General features: G+C 66.9%; 1 protein-coding gene across 1 annotated transcript; it reads right to left on the reverse strand.

The window, feature by feature from the left end:
- On the reverse strand, positions 1 to 5,392 carry HIC1 (HIC ZBTB transcriptional repressor 1). The gene is made up of 2 exons (XM_050981945.1): positions 2,770 to 5,392; positions 1 to 2,086 (listed from the first exon to the last, which is right to left on the reverse strand). The coding sequence occupies exons 1-2, from the start codon at positions 2,819 to 2,821 to the stop codon at positions 141 to 143; spliced, it is 1,998 nt and encodes a 665-aa protein (XP_050837902.1). The 5' UTR covers positions 2,822 to 5,392; the 3' UTR covers positions 1 to 140.
- Positions 5,393 to 13,795: the final 8,403 nt, after the last annotated feature.

The raw sequence follows: 13,795 nt of genomic DNA on the forward strand, positions 1-13,795 counted from the left end.
GGACCTTCGCTACGAGCGAGTTCTCCGGGACCGTCGGCAACGCCTGGGGACGAGCACCCATCACATCTCGCCCCCCCCAGCTCCACACGGGGCAGCGAGGGGAGCCCAGCGGCCCCCTCAGCCCCCCGGCCAGGCCGGTGCTAGGGGGGCGAGTATCGCTCTATGGTCCGGGCGGCCTCGGTGTGGAGGTGCGGAGCCTGCGCCAGCACCTCGGCCGCCTTGTCCTGGCTCAGCCCCAGGTGCTCAGCCGTGAACTTGGCCAGGGGGTAGAGGCTCTCCATGGCCTTGGGGTCGCTGAGGAAGTGCGAGGTGTGGGACAGCAGCTCGGCCGCCTTCTCCTGCTTGAGCCCCAACTGGTCGGCGGTGAGCCGGGCCATGGCATAGACGCTGTCGGGGAAGTCCAGCTTGGCTTTGCCGTCGGGGCCGGCCGCGTGCATCTTCATGTGGCTGATGAGGTTGCGCTGCTGGGCGAACTTCCCGCCGCACACCTGGCATTCGTAGGGCTTCTCGCCCGAGTGGATGCGCATGTGCTCGGTCAGGCGGTACTGGCGGGTGAAGCGCATCCCGCAGGCGTCGCAGGCGAAGGGCTTCAGGCCGAGGTGGCTGCGCATGTGGCGGGTCATGGTGCCGCGCTGCGTGAACTTCTTGCCGCAGATGGTGCAGGGGTAGGGGCGCGTCAGCCAGTGCGTCTTCTCGTGCTGCCGCAGCGTGGCCGGGTCCTTGTAGGACTTGTCGCAGGAGGAGCAGCGGTAAGGCCGCAAGATGTCACCCAGCCCCGGGCCACCTTTGTCCAGGAAGGGCACGGCCTGCTCGGCCGCCGCCTTGTGATAGAGCTCCTCTTCGTTGTGGGCCTCCACGTGGGCGTTCAGCTGCTCGGAGCTGGGGAAGCCCTTGCCACAGGGGATGCAGACGTACAGGTTGTCGCCCAGGCTCTCCGGCTCGTAGCCCAGGTGGTTGCAGTAGCGGTCCAGCGCGTCGCCGGGCGAGGGGCCCTCGCTGCTGCCCGTCTCCTCGCTCGTGCTGTTGTCAGGCTCCAGGTCGTTGCTCTCCACGCTGGGGTAGCGGGGCTGCGGTGCCGCAGGCGGCGATTCGGCCTTCTCCTCCCTCTCCAGCTCCTTCTCCGCCTCCCCCTCGTCCAGGTAGGGGCCCAGGGGCTCGTGCTTCATCCAGCGGTACATCAGCTCTCGCCCGTCCGCACGGGGCAGCGGGGGCTCGGCGCAGGGCGGCGTGCTGCGGAAGGGGTCGGGGGCGTGGGGGTGCCCCCCCGGCTCACCGCCCGGCGGGGAGTCCTTGTAGGCAGCGGCGTGGCTGCCCAGGAGGCCGGCGCTGACGGGGGGGCTGTCGTGCCGTGGGGGCAGCGAGGGTTCGCGGGGCTCACTGGGCAGCAGGCGGTCGGTGGGCAGGAGCTGGGCGGAGGGGCCGGTGGGGCTCTTCTTGGAGAGGTCGAGGCCGCAGGGCGGCGAGCAGTGGCGCTCGGGCGGGCACAGCCCGTGGGGGTGCAGCGGGGCGCCCTGGGCGGCCGAGGCGTACAGCTCCCCGCACTGCGTGTTGAGAGGCGCCGCCGGCTCCACGGGAGGCAGGTCCACGGGCCGTGGCGTCCCCGAGTAGCAAGCCTGGATGACCGGCGTGGCGGCCCGCAGCCCGCGGCCCAGCTTGTAGGGCGCGTAGCCCCCGCGCAGGTGGCAGTACTTGCCGCTGCGCTTCAGCTTCTTCTTGCAAAGGGCCACCAAGCCGGGGATCTGGAGGTAGCTGGCGGCAGCCAGCACAGCACCCAAGCTCTGCTCGCTGCCCGGCTCGCACTCGGCCAGGCGGCCGGTGTAGATGAAGTCGAGGATGAGGCGGAAGATGCCGGGGCTCACCATCTCATGGTCCAGGTTGAGCAGGTTGTCGTGGACCACCAGCGACTTGAGGTAGGCGCTGCTGGCGGCCAGGATGTTCTTGTGCGCACGGAAAAGCGCGTTCTGCACCACGATGATCACGTCGCACAGGAAGCCCTTGGTGCGCTGCGTGTTCAGCTGCAGCAGCAGCTGCCGCGAGTGGCTCGGCACCTCCATGGCGTCCAGCATCCCGCTCCTCGCCCGCCGCCCTGCAACACACCGGCCGCCCCGTCAGCGCCGTGCCCGCCGCAACGCGCGGGGGGCTCGACGTGCGCGTCCGGGGCTTCACCCACGCGTGGGGTGGGCGGCGTGGGGGGGGGGCGGGTCTCAGCCCCACGCACCGCTGCGTCCCGGCCGCTCTGCGCGGCTACCCGGCCGGTGCCACCGCTTATATGGGGGCTTGTTTCTCGGCGGGTCGGGGGGGCGGGAGGGGGGCGAAAACCCCCGGAGGGTTTTGGAGAAAGTGACATCACCCGCCGCCGCCGCCAGTGCCGCGCCCCGGCCCCGCCAGCCGTGGGATCCCGCTACCCCGCGCCCACCTGCCGCGGGAGAGCAGGGGGGAACACCCCGAGCCGGTGCCCGCCACCACCCGCCCGCCGATCCCCGCACCCCGCCGCTGTCCCGCTCCCCGCCGCGCCTCCCCGCTTCTTATGCGCCCCGGTCCCGGGAGGCGGCCGGCCGGACCCCCCGGGCGCCCCCCGCCCCCGTTTCCTCTCCCCCCCTCGAGGTGAGCGGGGGGACGGTTGGGGGGTGTAGGGGGGAGCGGGACCTCCCCTCCCCGCCTCCGTCCCGGTGCCGGTGCCCCCCGCCCAGGTGCGTGAAGCCAAGAGCCCGCGGAGCTGCTTTTTCGGCTGATTTCCCCGCATTCCGGGGTGTTCCCCCCTCCTTTTACCTGGGCGTCCGGTGGCCTCCGCCAACCAGCTGAGGTCTCGGTGAACTCTCATGGCTCAGCCCCGGGGGGGCCGCCGCCGGTTGCTGCTCCCCTCCACCCTCCTCTTCCTCTGCTGCTTCTCTTCCTCCATACCCCGCGCTCCCGGCCGGTCCTACGGAACGGGAGGAGGAGGAAGAGGAGGAGGTGGTGGTGGTTGTGGAAGAAGCAGCAGCGGTTCCTCGGGGTTCCCGACGCCGCCAGCTCGGAGGTGAAACCCGGGCTGCGAACTCCCCCTGACCCCGGCCTGAACTCCGAGCAGCGCCGCTGGCTGTTAAAGGGACGGCGGGAGGTTTTCCTCCTCCCATCCCCGGGCGGGGCACCGACAAGCCGGGCCCCCCCTTTACACACCCCTCCCTCCCCATCCCGGTCTCCTCCTCCTCCTCCCAGCCCGGTTTTTCCCTCCTCCCGGTCTTCTCCTGCCGCGCCCCAGACCGCCCCCTCGGGGGTCTCGATCCTTAGGACATCGCTCTTTGCCCGGGGACAGCCCAGGTGGGGCCGGGAGCCCCGAAGAGGGGGGGACCCGGGGTGTCCCCGGGCAAAGGGCGATGTGTCCCCCCCGTCGGTACCGCTCGTAGGGCGCCATCTAGCGGCTCCCGGTGCGCTCCACCCCGCCCGTTACCGGAGGCGGCTCCTCCCCGCGCAGGTGGGACCCGACGGGGCGGACGGGGCTGGGGAGCTATGGAGCAGAGGGGTTTCGCCTGCCGCCCCGCCCGAGGGATGGGTGCTGATACGCAGAGCGGGGGGCACCTATCGGTTGGGAAGGCTGGAGCGGGTGGTAGCGTTCTGGGGTGCAGAGGATGGAACGTCGTGTCCGATGAGTGGAGATGATCCGGGGAACGGTTCTGGGGAGCAGGGAGGGAGGGCAGACGGGCGCAATTTGCTGGTGAGGGGGGAGAGCAGAGAGCGGGAGGGGCGCGCAACACTGGCTCCCAGATGTGCGGTGGAGGTGGCTCGGGGTGGGCTGGGGGCTTGCGGTGGTTTGGGATGAGGAGGAGGCGGGGGGGGAAGGCAGAGCCACGTTTCCCCCGGCTTTATCCCTCCAGCCATCGCTGAAAAAGCTGCTGGGCTTGGGGTGCAGCATGGGCTACCCCCCTAGGCGCGGGGGGAGCCGCCTCTCGCTTCACACTTTCACTTCTCCTTTCTCACAGCCGCAGCCTCTTGCACAACCTCCTGGTACAGCAAAGCATCGTGATGGGCTTCCCCAGGGCGGCTGCTAACCCTGGGGTGTCCCGCTGGCACCCCCTGACCTGAGCAGGGCACCCCGAGCAGTGCCATCCCTCCCACTCGGACTCTTGGGGTTTCACCCCATAACCCCGGTCCCCTGGTGAGTGGGAGCCAATGGGGGGGGGCTGGTGCCTGGGACAGGGTTTGGCCAGCCCTGAATTCGAAGCAAAAAGGGATGGATGCTGCAACGGAAGGTGCAGGTTGGTGGCAGCCCTTGCCCTCACAGTTCAGCATCGCTCACCTGGAACTGACCCTCAGATTCCCTTTAGATTCAGCGTGTCCCAGTTCACTACGGAAATGTCACCCTGGGGACCGGGACGGAGTGTCACTGCCCGCGGGCTCATCCCAGGCTCAGAAATTCCCCTCCCTGCTCCCCATGCTGGGCTTGTGCCCACAGGAAGCGCCGGGATCCTGGGAGCGGGACGTGGGCGACCCTCGTTAGAGCCGCGGTTTAATCCCAACTCCCCGGGCACTAATTTCTCCCCCCTCTCCCATTTTTATTTTTTTTTTTCCCTCTTCAATTAACGGCTGGAAGTGTTTCAGGTTCTGGCAGCGAGCTCTGGACGTCGCTGTGAGCGATGGCTCCCGCGGGCTCCGTCCCGGTAATTTATGGGGCTGAGCTGCATAAATCACGGCAGCGAGCGGCTCCCAGACAGCTGCATCCCCCGGGGCCGGCCGGGACCCCGGGCTGCCCCAGCTACCTGCTGAGTGACGCCGAGCCTCGGGGGCAGCGGCCGAGGGAGGGAATGGAAAAACCCTTCACCTTTTCCACCCTCCTTTGCAGCTCCTCTCCCATTCCCGGCCTCTCCCAGGAGCAGAGGGGGGGATCGGTGCCCGCAGGGGTTTGGGGCAGGTGGAGGGGGGTTTCTTGCACGAGTATCCCCCGTCCTGTCCTGCTCAGCCTTCTGGAGGAATCCTAACACAGCAGCCTGAGCCAGCGTTCCGCACCCAGAGCTCTCAAAAACTGCCGGGTGTCCCCAGGGAGCTGCAGCCCATGTCCAGCTCCGAGGGACATCGGGGACAGTCGGGCTGCAGGACCACGGGAAGAGCCAGCGCCGGCGACCGGCAGCGCGCAGAGAAAGGGGCATTTTCGCCTCAATGTGCTGAGCAGATTGGAACCAGCTCTGGTTAAGTCATTGGCTCTGTTGGGAGGTCTGAGCTGGAGCGTTTCCCGCCTGTGCCCCCTCCCCACGATCAATCAAAGTTGCAGCAAATTAGCCCAGATGCTGGGAGATTCGGTTCAAATCCAGCTGTGGTTTGGATCGCGTTCGCATGCCTGGCTTCATGTGGGACCTGGGCTTTTGGACAGGATACAGCCCCCCGGTCTCTGCAGGGCCCTGTTTCCCAGCGCAGCCTCTCCCCAAAGCCCACACACATGTCTTCCATTACTGCCCTTGGCCAGCGGGGCCGCATCCGGCAGCGCCAGGAGCCTGCAGCCCCCGCTGGCAGCTCCAGCTCCGTTTTCCCGGCTGTGCCGGGGTAGAGCAGCCCCGAAAGGGCGCCCCTGTGTGTGCAGGGGGATGTGTGTCCGCTCCACCTGAGGGGCTGAGGCTGTGAAACTCATGACAGTGCTGAGCTCTGGGTCACCCCTGCCCATCTCCTGAGCTGTTCCGTGCCAAGCCCTGCCTGCTGTAATGCAAGGCTGGGGCAGCCACGGGACCCTGCCGAGTTCTCCCAGGGTGCCCCCATCAGGAGAGGATCCCTGAAAGGCAGCAGGAAGGGCAGAGCTTCCCTGCAACAGCACTGGCTCAGCCAGGGTGGCTGCTCTCTGCTGTGCTGCCTGGGTGGCATTGCTGGGGTGGACAATGGGAGTCATTCCCTGTGGGGTGATGCTCAAGTGGCTGGGGGGCTTGGTCCTTCTCTGTGGACCAAGCTTGATGGGGCAATAGGACCCCTTCCTTTTGGGGTGACACTGAGAGGACCCTTTTTGCAAAGTGATACTTGGTCAGACAAGGGCACCTATCCCTACAAGGTGATGGTTCATGGAGCAGGGCAACCCTTCCTTGTGGAAGGATATCCAGATGCACAAGAGACAGAGTCAAACAGCAGGAGCTGAGATTGGGAGAGACCTCAGGAACTCATTCCCAGCCCCAGCAGGGCCACCCAGTGCTGGCTGCACAGGACCTTGCCCAGGTGGTTTTGGATACCTCCAAGGATGGGGACTCCAGCACCTCCCTGGGTAACCCAGGCCAGTGCTCCCCTCCCAGTGTGGAAGGGCTCCCTGATAGTGCAATTCAGTCTGTGCCACCTGCCCCTGGTCCTGGCAATGGGCAGCAGGAGCTGAGTCTGGCTCTGCCCTCTTCACACCCTCCCTCCAGGGGTGTGCACGCACTGACAGGTCCCTGGAGCCTTCTCTTCTCCAGCCAGTCCCAGCTCTCTGCCTCTCCTTATCAGGGAGATGCTCCAGCCTTTTACTCTTCTTAGTGCTCCTTCCCTGGACTCTCTGCAGTATTTCCATGCTGGGAGCCTAGCACTGGACCCAGCACTTCAGGACTGAGCAGGGGAAAGGATCCTCTCACTGCTGCCAACCAACACAGACCAGGACACAATTCACCTCCTTCCTCCCAAGGACACAGGGTCAGCTTCCTGTTCCCCAGGACCCCCAAGGTCTTTTCCACTGAACAGTCCTGGGATATCCCAGAGCTCAGGGATCTTCCTCCCCAGGAGCAGGGCTTTGCAATTCCCCTTTCTGAACTGGGGGGCAGTGGGATCCTTATGGGGGGGATGTTTGAGAAGACAAGGGCACTCATCCCTGTGAGGTGATGCTTTGTGGAGCAATGGGAGCCCTTCCTTGTGGGATGTGCCTGATGGGGTGACAGGCCCCGTCCTCTGCATGTGGATGAGGATCCTGTCCCCGTGGGTCAGAGTTTGGTGAGATAGTGAGACCCCTTTTCTTATGGGTGACACTTCTTGGCGGCAATTTTCAGTCAAACAAGGGCACCTATCCCTGCCAGGTGTTGTTTCCTGGGGCAGTGGCACCCCCTTCCCTGTGGGATGACACTTGATGGGGTGATGGAACCCCTTCTCTGCAGGCAGGTGATGATCTCATCCCTGTGGGATGATGCTTGGTGAAACATTGGGACCTTTCTGTTATGTGGGATGCTTCATGGGGCAGTGGGACCCCTTCCTTGTGGCACAATGCCCAGATTGGGTGAGGAACACTTCCAGCAGGGTGATATTTTGGGGCTTGAGGTGATGAGACCCTTTCCTTTGAAGTGATACATCGTGGGGCAACAGGATCCCTTCCTTGTGGGGTGACGTCCAAGCAGGTGAAGACCCCACCCCTGTGGAGTCACGATGGCACAACGAGACCTCCTTTCCTCTCCCCCTTCCTCCTTCAATCCCCCTCATCCACCACCCCCTTCCCACGCCCCACAGGTGACCTCCCCCTCCCCACCCACACCACCGGCTCCTCTCACCCCCTCCCACGGCAGGGACACGGCTCTATCACCGGTGGGAAGCCCACGAGATGGCAGCAACGGGCCGCGCTCCGGGATGCGACACCCCCTCCTCGGGGGCCGCGACCCCCCCACTCCGCGTCCCCCTCGGGGGACCTTGTGAGGGTCGGGGGACCGGGACGTGGAGTTAGGGGGCTCGCGGCCCCCGGAGGAACGGCGGAGCTGCGCAGCCGGGTGCGGGTGGGCCGGCCCCAGTTGCTGACTAATCCCGGGCTGAGTCACGGTTGCGGCGGGGAGCGCTGCGGCAGCGATTCCCCACCTCCCCTTCCCGGACCGGAGAGCCCCGACGGGGCGAGCGCCGGTGCTGCGTGGGGGGGAAGAAAAGGCGGGGGGGGACAGGAGGGGGACACCCCTTCTAGCAGGGGGTGGGAAAGGCGTTTTGGGGAGTTCTAGGGGGGATGGCAGCACCTTGGTCGGTGGAGGATGGGGAGGTGCCGGTGGGGTTGGGAGGGGTTAATTCTCAGAGCCGCTCTGCAGGTATTTGGGGGTGTGAGGGGTAGGGGAGTGGGGGGATCGTGGCTTGAGGCCCCCGTAGCAGCGTGTGGCCTTGCAGCAGCACGGCCTTGCGCAGCGGCGGATGCTGGCGGGCGCGGATGCTGCTGTCAATGACAACGCCGCTGTTGCTGTGGTTACCGGTGTGATGCTTCGCCAGAGCAGAGTGAGGTCAGACGGCTCCAGCAGGAATGGGGGGGATGCATGGATGGATGGACGGATGGACGCACAGGTGCACAAAGGGGGAAAGGATGCTCTCAAATCCCCCTGGATATGACCCTAGACCCATCTTGGGGGTGTGCTGGCACTTGAGAAGGAGCAAGGGGCCAGAATTAACTCACCCGTGAAGCCACAACCTTCTTCGGTAGGACTGATGGCTTTTGGGGGACCCAGCCCTGGTGAGAGTGAGGGCCAGGCCCCATTGTGAGGCTGGAGAGGTCAGGGCAGCACGGTGCTGCAGTGGGTTGCTCACCCCATGTATCCTAAACTCTCTCCCGACCACTGCTTGTGCTGCCCCATTGTCCTGCAGCGCGTTGGGGTGGCACCCGTGGGTGTTGTGACACTGCAAGGACAGGGGGTCTGATGAGGGGGCACGTGGGAGGTGCTGCTGAGGACATTGTTGTGGGTGAGGGGTGCTGGTGGGCAGGGAGCACCCCCAGGCTGGTGCCCTGGTCTGGGGACCCCTGTGCAACCCCTTGCCATGATGGGGGGCTCAGACAGCCCCAGATCAGCAGCTTCCTGGTGATGTCACCATGGGCCCACGTTCTGGCTGAGGAGGGTGGTCAGGGGTGATGGGCACCCTGGATTCCCATAGGCACCTGGATGGACCCCTCGTGTCTGGGGCAGGGGGTGCCCCACACTGCACTGCCAGGGGGACAGGACCCTCCTCAGTTTATGTCCCAGTGGAAGCACGGCCCCTGGGTCTGGCAGCAGGTGGAGAAGGGATGTGGGATGCTGGGTGCTGCTCCACTGGGCTCCTCGAGCAGCCAGGGAACGAGAGGGGGGCTCCGGAGGGGTCGGGGGGAGGGCCGGGGTCCTGTTGCAGCCCGGACCCCCTGCCCGGCTCCGGGCCGCTGTCCTCCCCCCGCGCCGATATAAATAGTAGCGTCTTCCCGTTCCCTAAATTTCCTCGCTGACGTAGCGCTCACGTCATTGTGTAGGTTGATGCTTTTCTATGAATGAGCCGAGATCCCCGTTACTACGAGCCCGATCCTATAAAAGCCCCGCGCGCTGCGGACAGCGCAGCACCGACACCGGCGCCGGCCCCGCCGGGAGCCGCGGGGCCCCTGCCCGTCCCGGCAGCCGCGGGGCCCGCAGGAGGTAAGGCACCGGCTGGGTTGGCCCCCAGGTAAGCGGGGACAGAGCCCGGTGCGGGGGCGGGAGGGGGCAGCGGAGCCCCGCGGCACCGGGCGCTGCACCTGCCGGCCCCGGGGCGGGGGTGAGGCGGAGCGGAGGGCACCGGGGGCCGGGGCGGGGGGGGAGCTCTGCGGCGGCGGGGGCGGTGCGGTGCCGCCTGGCGCAGCCCCACGTGCGGGCCGGGCGGCGGGGGCGGCGGGGCCGGGCGGCGGCGCCGGCGGGGGCGGTGCGCGGGGGCGGGCGCTGAGCGCGGGGCCGCCCCGGGGGGGCGCACGGCGGGGACCGGCCACCCGCACGTTGCAGGGGTTGGGGGGGGGCGGGGAGAGGTGCGGAAGCCCATCCGTGTGTGGGGCCGTGCGTGTGTGTCCCGCTCCGCGGTGACACCGGAGCCCGCTGTCCCCCCTCTCCGAGCCTCCCCGCGGCCACCCCCGACGGGACCCCCCAGCCCCATCCCGCGGTGCCGCCGTGCCAGGCACTCTCCACCGCCACCTCCCTCGGGTTCCCCCGCAGCCCCGTGTCCCCAGCCCAGGTGCTGCCGGCTCCGCAGCCCGGCGAGGGGGGGTCGATCGCCTTCACCCCGCTGCGTCTAAAGACCCCGTCGAGGAGAGCCCGAGTCAGAGCGTCGGCACCTTGGCTCTAGACTGCTTACTGCTGCGTAGGGACAGGACAGTAACAGTCTACAGTCATGGCTACTGAAGCATGACCCACCGCCGGCACCGGCCCCGGCCCGCACCGGCCCCGGCCCCGCCGCAGCGCCGGGGGGTCGGGCGCTGTCCGTGGTGCTGAGCCGTCGGGGAGCGCGCCCCGACGGGGGCGGGGGGGAAGGCGGGAAGGGGCGGGGATGGGGGGGTGTCCCGGTGCCCGCCTGACCCCGCTCTCTTTTTCCCCCCCCGCAGACACCGACCCCCCCAACGGCGGACGCCCCCCCCGCCTTCCCGCTGCAGCCCAGGTACGGGGGGACTCCCGGCGGGGCGGACACGCGTGGGAGGGCAGGGGGCGGGAAGGGGGGTGGGCGGATGCTACCGATGCTGCCCATGCTACCGACACTCCCCCCCCCCAAGCACCGGGAGTCCCCCCCCGCGCCGCCGGTGGGGGTCGGGCGCGCTCGCTGCGGTGGCGCGGACGCCTCCTCGCCGTCGCCAAGGCACCGGCTGCCCCCTCCCAACCCGCCCTCCCGGCCCCCCCCACTCCGACGCCGCCCGGGCGACCGTGGCTTTAGATTGTTACTGTGCCGCTGGGGGGGTAACAGTCTACAGCCATGGTCGCCGGGACAGGCGGACTCGCACCGCGGGCAGCACCGGCTCCCCACACTCGCCCACCCCCGGGGGTCCCCGAGGCGGCGGAGGCGGGGCGGCGGGGGTCCCGTCGGGGGCGGCCCGCCTCCCGGGGCAGTAGGAGCTCACATGCAGGATGCAGCTCACCGCACATCAACTCTTACTGTTCGGGGGGGCGGGCGCCGAGCGGCTCCTCCTCGGGCAGCGGGAACGATGGGGACCCCCTCCGCGGATTCCCCATCCTGTCCCCGCCCCGCAGCCCCTCACCTGCCCTCCCGGCGGGGACCCGGAGCCCCTCGGGGACCGTCCCCGCCGGGCTCGTCCCACCGCATCTGTCCGCTCGGCAGCCGCGGTCCCGTCCCCCCGTCCCGTGTCCCCCCGCCGGTGCGCGGGGGGACCGCGGCCGTTCGCGGAGCGGGGCTGGCGGCGGGGCCGGCGCGGCGGGGACTGAGCGCGGCCGGCGGGGCCGGGGCGGGGGCGGGCTGGGGCGGTCGCAGGTTGCACAACCCGCCCGGCGCGGCCAGGAGATTCCTGAGCGGCGAAGTCAGAGCGGCCCGGCCTGCCCCGGCACCGGGCACCGGGCCTTCAGCAGCCGGCGGCGACCGGTGCTGGCCGGGCAGGGCTCCTCGTGGGGGGCACCGGGGACTCACAGCCCTGGAGATGGAGAGAGGGGTCTGGAAGGGCTGAGAGACCACACAGACCCGGAGGGGAGGGAGTCACTGCCATGGGGACACCGGGGATGTAGGGTCAGGGTGAGGGTGGCAGTGGCAAGAGGAACAGGAAGAGTCCCTGAACAAGAACCTTCAGTCCTGGGATCCTGCAGCACAGGGCTCCCTTGGGTGTCCCATGTAGGCTGAGTAGGGGTCAAGCAGGGTCCCCTGCCTACACTCTCCCTCTCCAAAGCAGCCCCATTAGGATCCCTCACCCATCCATGGGGTCATGCACCTGGCAGCTCTGTCCTCATCCAGACAGGCATGGCCACCACCAGGTCCCCAAGGGCCAGCAGGGCCACAGTGGGACATGGGAGGATCAGAGGTAAAAGGTCTTTGCTGTGCCCTGCCATATCTCTTGCTTGTTCCCTTTGACTCCTGCTTTTCCCATCACTGCTGTTGGTGACGGGACAAGCACCTCACACCCCCAGGGCAGGGATTTTTGGGCAGTCCCACCAGCACTCAGGTAAAACCACAGCTATGTCCAGCACATTCATGCTGCAAAGTTGCCACTGCCACAAAACACACTCTCCATCCCCTGGGAAGCACCTCCTTGTTTACACCCCATCAACAGCATCACAGTGAGGTCCAGGCCATGGTGACACCAGTGTCCCTTCCAGGGTACCCCTGGGTGAGGGGACATGATCTGTGGGCAGCGCTGTGGCCCCTTGTACCCCACGCTCCAGCCCGGGAACGTTCCAGCTGCACTGTTGTTTTGAAGGCCAAGTCTCTCCTGCTGACACCCTGGAATCAGTTTTTCTTCCAGAGTCCTTAAAAATATCCTGGATTCCTGACACCAGGACTTGTCTTCCAACGGCGCTTCCAAGCCGCTGGGCGTGGGGCCAGCCGCCGGCGCCAGGGGACAGAGGCTGTCCAGCTCCCGTGCTCCTCCTCAGCACAGAGACCGCAGCGGTGCCGGAAAGGAATGTGGTGCCAAGGAGGATCACAGCCCCTGCCACGGCCTCCTCCATGGTGGATTGGTGCTCAGCAGGGCACAGGCATGGCACAAACCGTGCCTGACCGCGGCAACGCACCCAGCGGCTTCAGAGCACGTCCGTGTGCACGGCCAGGAGGGTGGGAAGGGTCTTCCTGGCACCTCCAAGCCATGACCCTACTGAGCCCGGCGGCTGAGGACAAGGGTGGACACTGCCTCAGCAAAGGTCCCAAGGGACTCTCCTGGATGGTATTTCCCTGTGCATCTCTGGGAAAGCACGTGGCCCCAGAAAACTTCTAGACAAAACCTGTCACCCGCTCCTGGCTTTTCCAAGTGGCATCCTGGCACCGTAGGAATTTAAGGTGGGCCTGGGGGGGCTGAGCCAGCAAAGTTGGTGGGGGCTGCAGGAAGAGGTGCTGCTGTTGCCCCCCCAAAGGCCAGGCAGGTGCCCACTGGCCCCACACGCTGTTGCTGCCATCTGACAGCTCTTGGCGAAACGGCCTTTTGTGATTCAGCCGTGTTTATCCCAGCCTGCAGCCCGGCCCAGCGTGGGTTTCCATGGAAAACTTCCATCCAAAACAAGGAGAGAGAAGGAGCTACAGCAGGAGTGACTCAGCCACAACTGGAAGCTTCTGCGAGTGAAGCAGGGAAGGGGGGGCTGTTCCCTACGGCTTGGTCCTGCTCCAGCAGTGGGGCCCAGGCACGGTCCCGGCTGTCCCCTGCCTGTGCCACCGCCACTTCGCAGGCAGGACCTTGGCAGGTTTGGGAAAAGCCTCGCTGTAAAACCATCTGGGAAACACATCACCCTCCTGGAGCGCCCCCTCCCCACGCCTCTGGCAGGTCCTGCCGGCAGGGACAGAGGAGGAAGAGCGTGAGATGAGTAAGGCTCAAACCCTGGCACAAACTGCACTCGATGCCAGGCTCGGCAGGACATCGCTTTTTCCAGTGCTGCCCATAGGAACCCCTACCCGTGCCTGGTGTGCCCCAAGGGAGTGGCTGGCAGGGTGGGCAGTGGCAGTGACCTCGAGGTAGCAGTAGCACAGGGGGAAGGGGTGTGGGGAGCTGGGGAGAGGTGGGAAAACAGCCATGAGTTTGCAGGGAAACGGCAGCACTGGCACCACTGGCAGCACCGGGAGCACTGGTGGCATCTCTGCTCATGCCAGGCTCCTCCTGCCCTCCCCAGGATACTGGGACAGGGCTGGGGACTCTGCTCACCCAGGGAAGGGGCAGCAAAGCTCCCCCTGGACTCCATGCCCACAGCAGGCTCCTCACAAGCAGGGTCACAGCCAGGGTTCTTCCTGTCCCTGAGGCCACACAGGTGGCTCCAATGGCTGCACTGGGGTATGGAAAGGCACATCTGGGGACAGGAGTGACATCCCCCTGCCAAAACACCCAAGCTCCTGCTGCTGCTGCTAACTCTGGTGATTGTCCCCAGGGCCCTCTTGTGCCAGGCAAGTGGCACAGCTGCCACCCAGATCCCAGACTCACTCCATCACTCCCCTGTTCAGCAACAGCAACTGGGCCACGGTGTTTTGGGGG

Source organism: Serinus canaria, chromosome 19 (genome assembly GCF_022539315.1).
Source record: "Serinus canaria isolate serCan28SL12 chromosome 19, serCan2020, whole genome shotgun sequence".
Lineage (NCBI taxonomy): Eukaryota > Metazoa > Chordata > Aves > Passeriformes > Fringillidae > Serinus > Serinus canaria.

Coding starts and splice junctions, on each gene's coding strand:
- HIC1 (XM_050981945.1), bottom strand. CDS start 2,821: ATGAGAGTTCACCGAGACCTCAGCTGGTTGGCGGAGGCCACCGGACGC. Junction 2,087..2,769: donor GGAGGCCACCGGACGCCCAG/GTAAAAGGAGGG, acceptor GGTGTGTTGCAG/GGCGGCGGGCGAGGAGCGGG.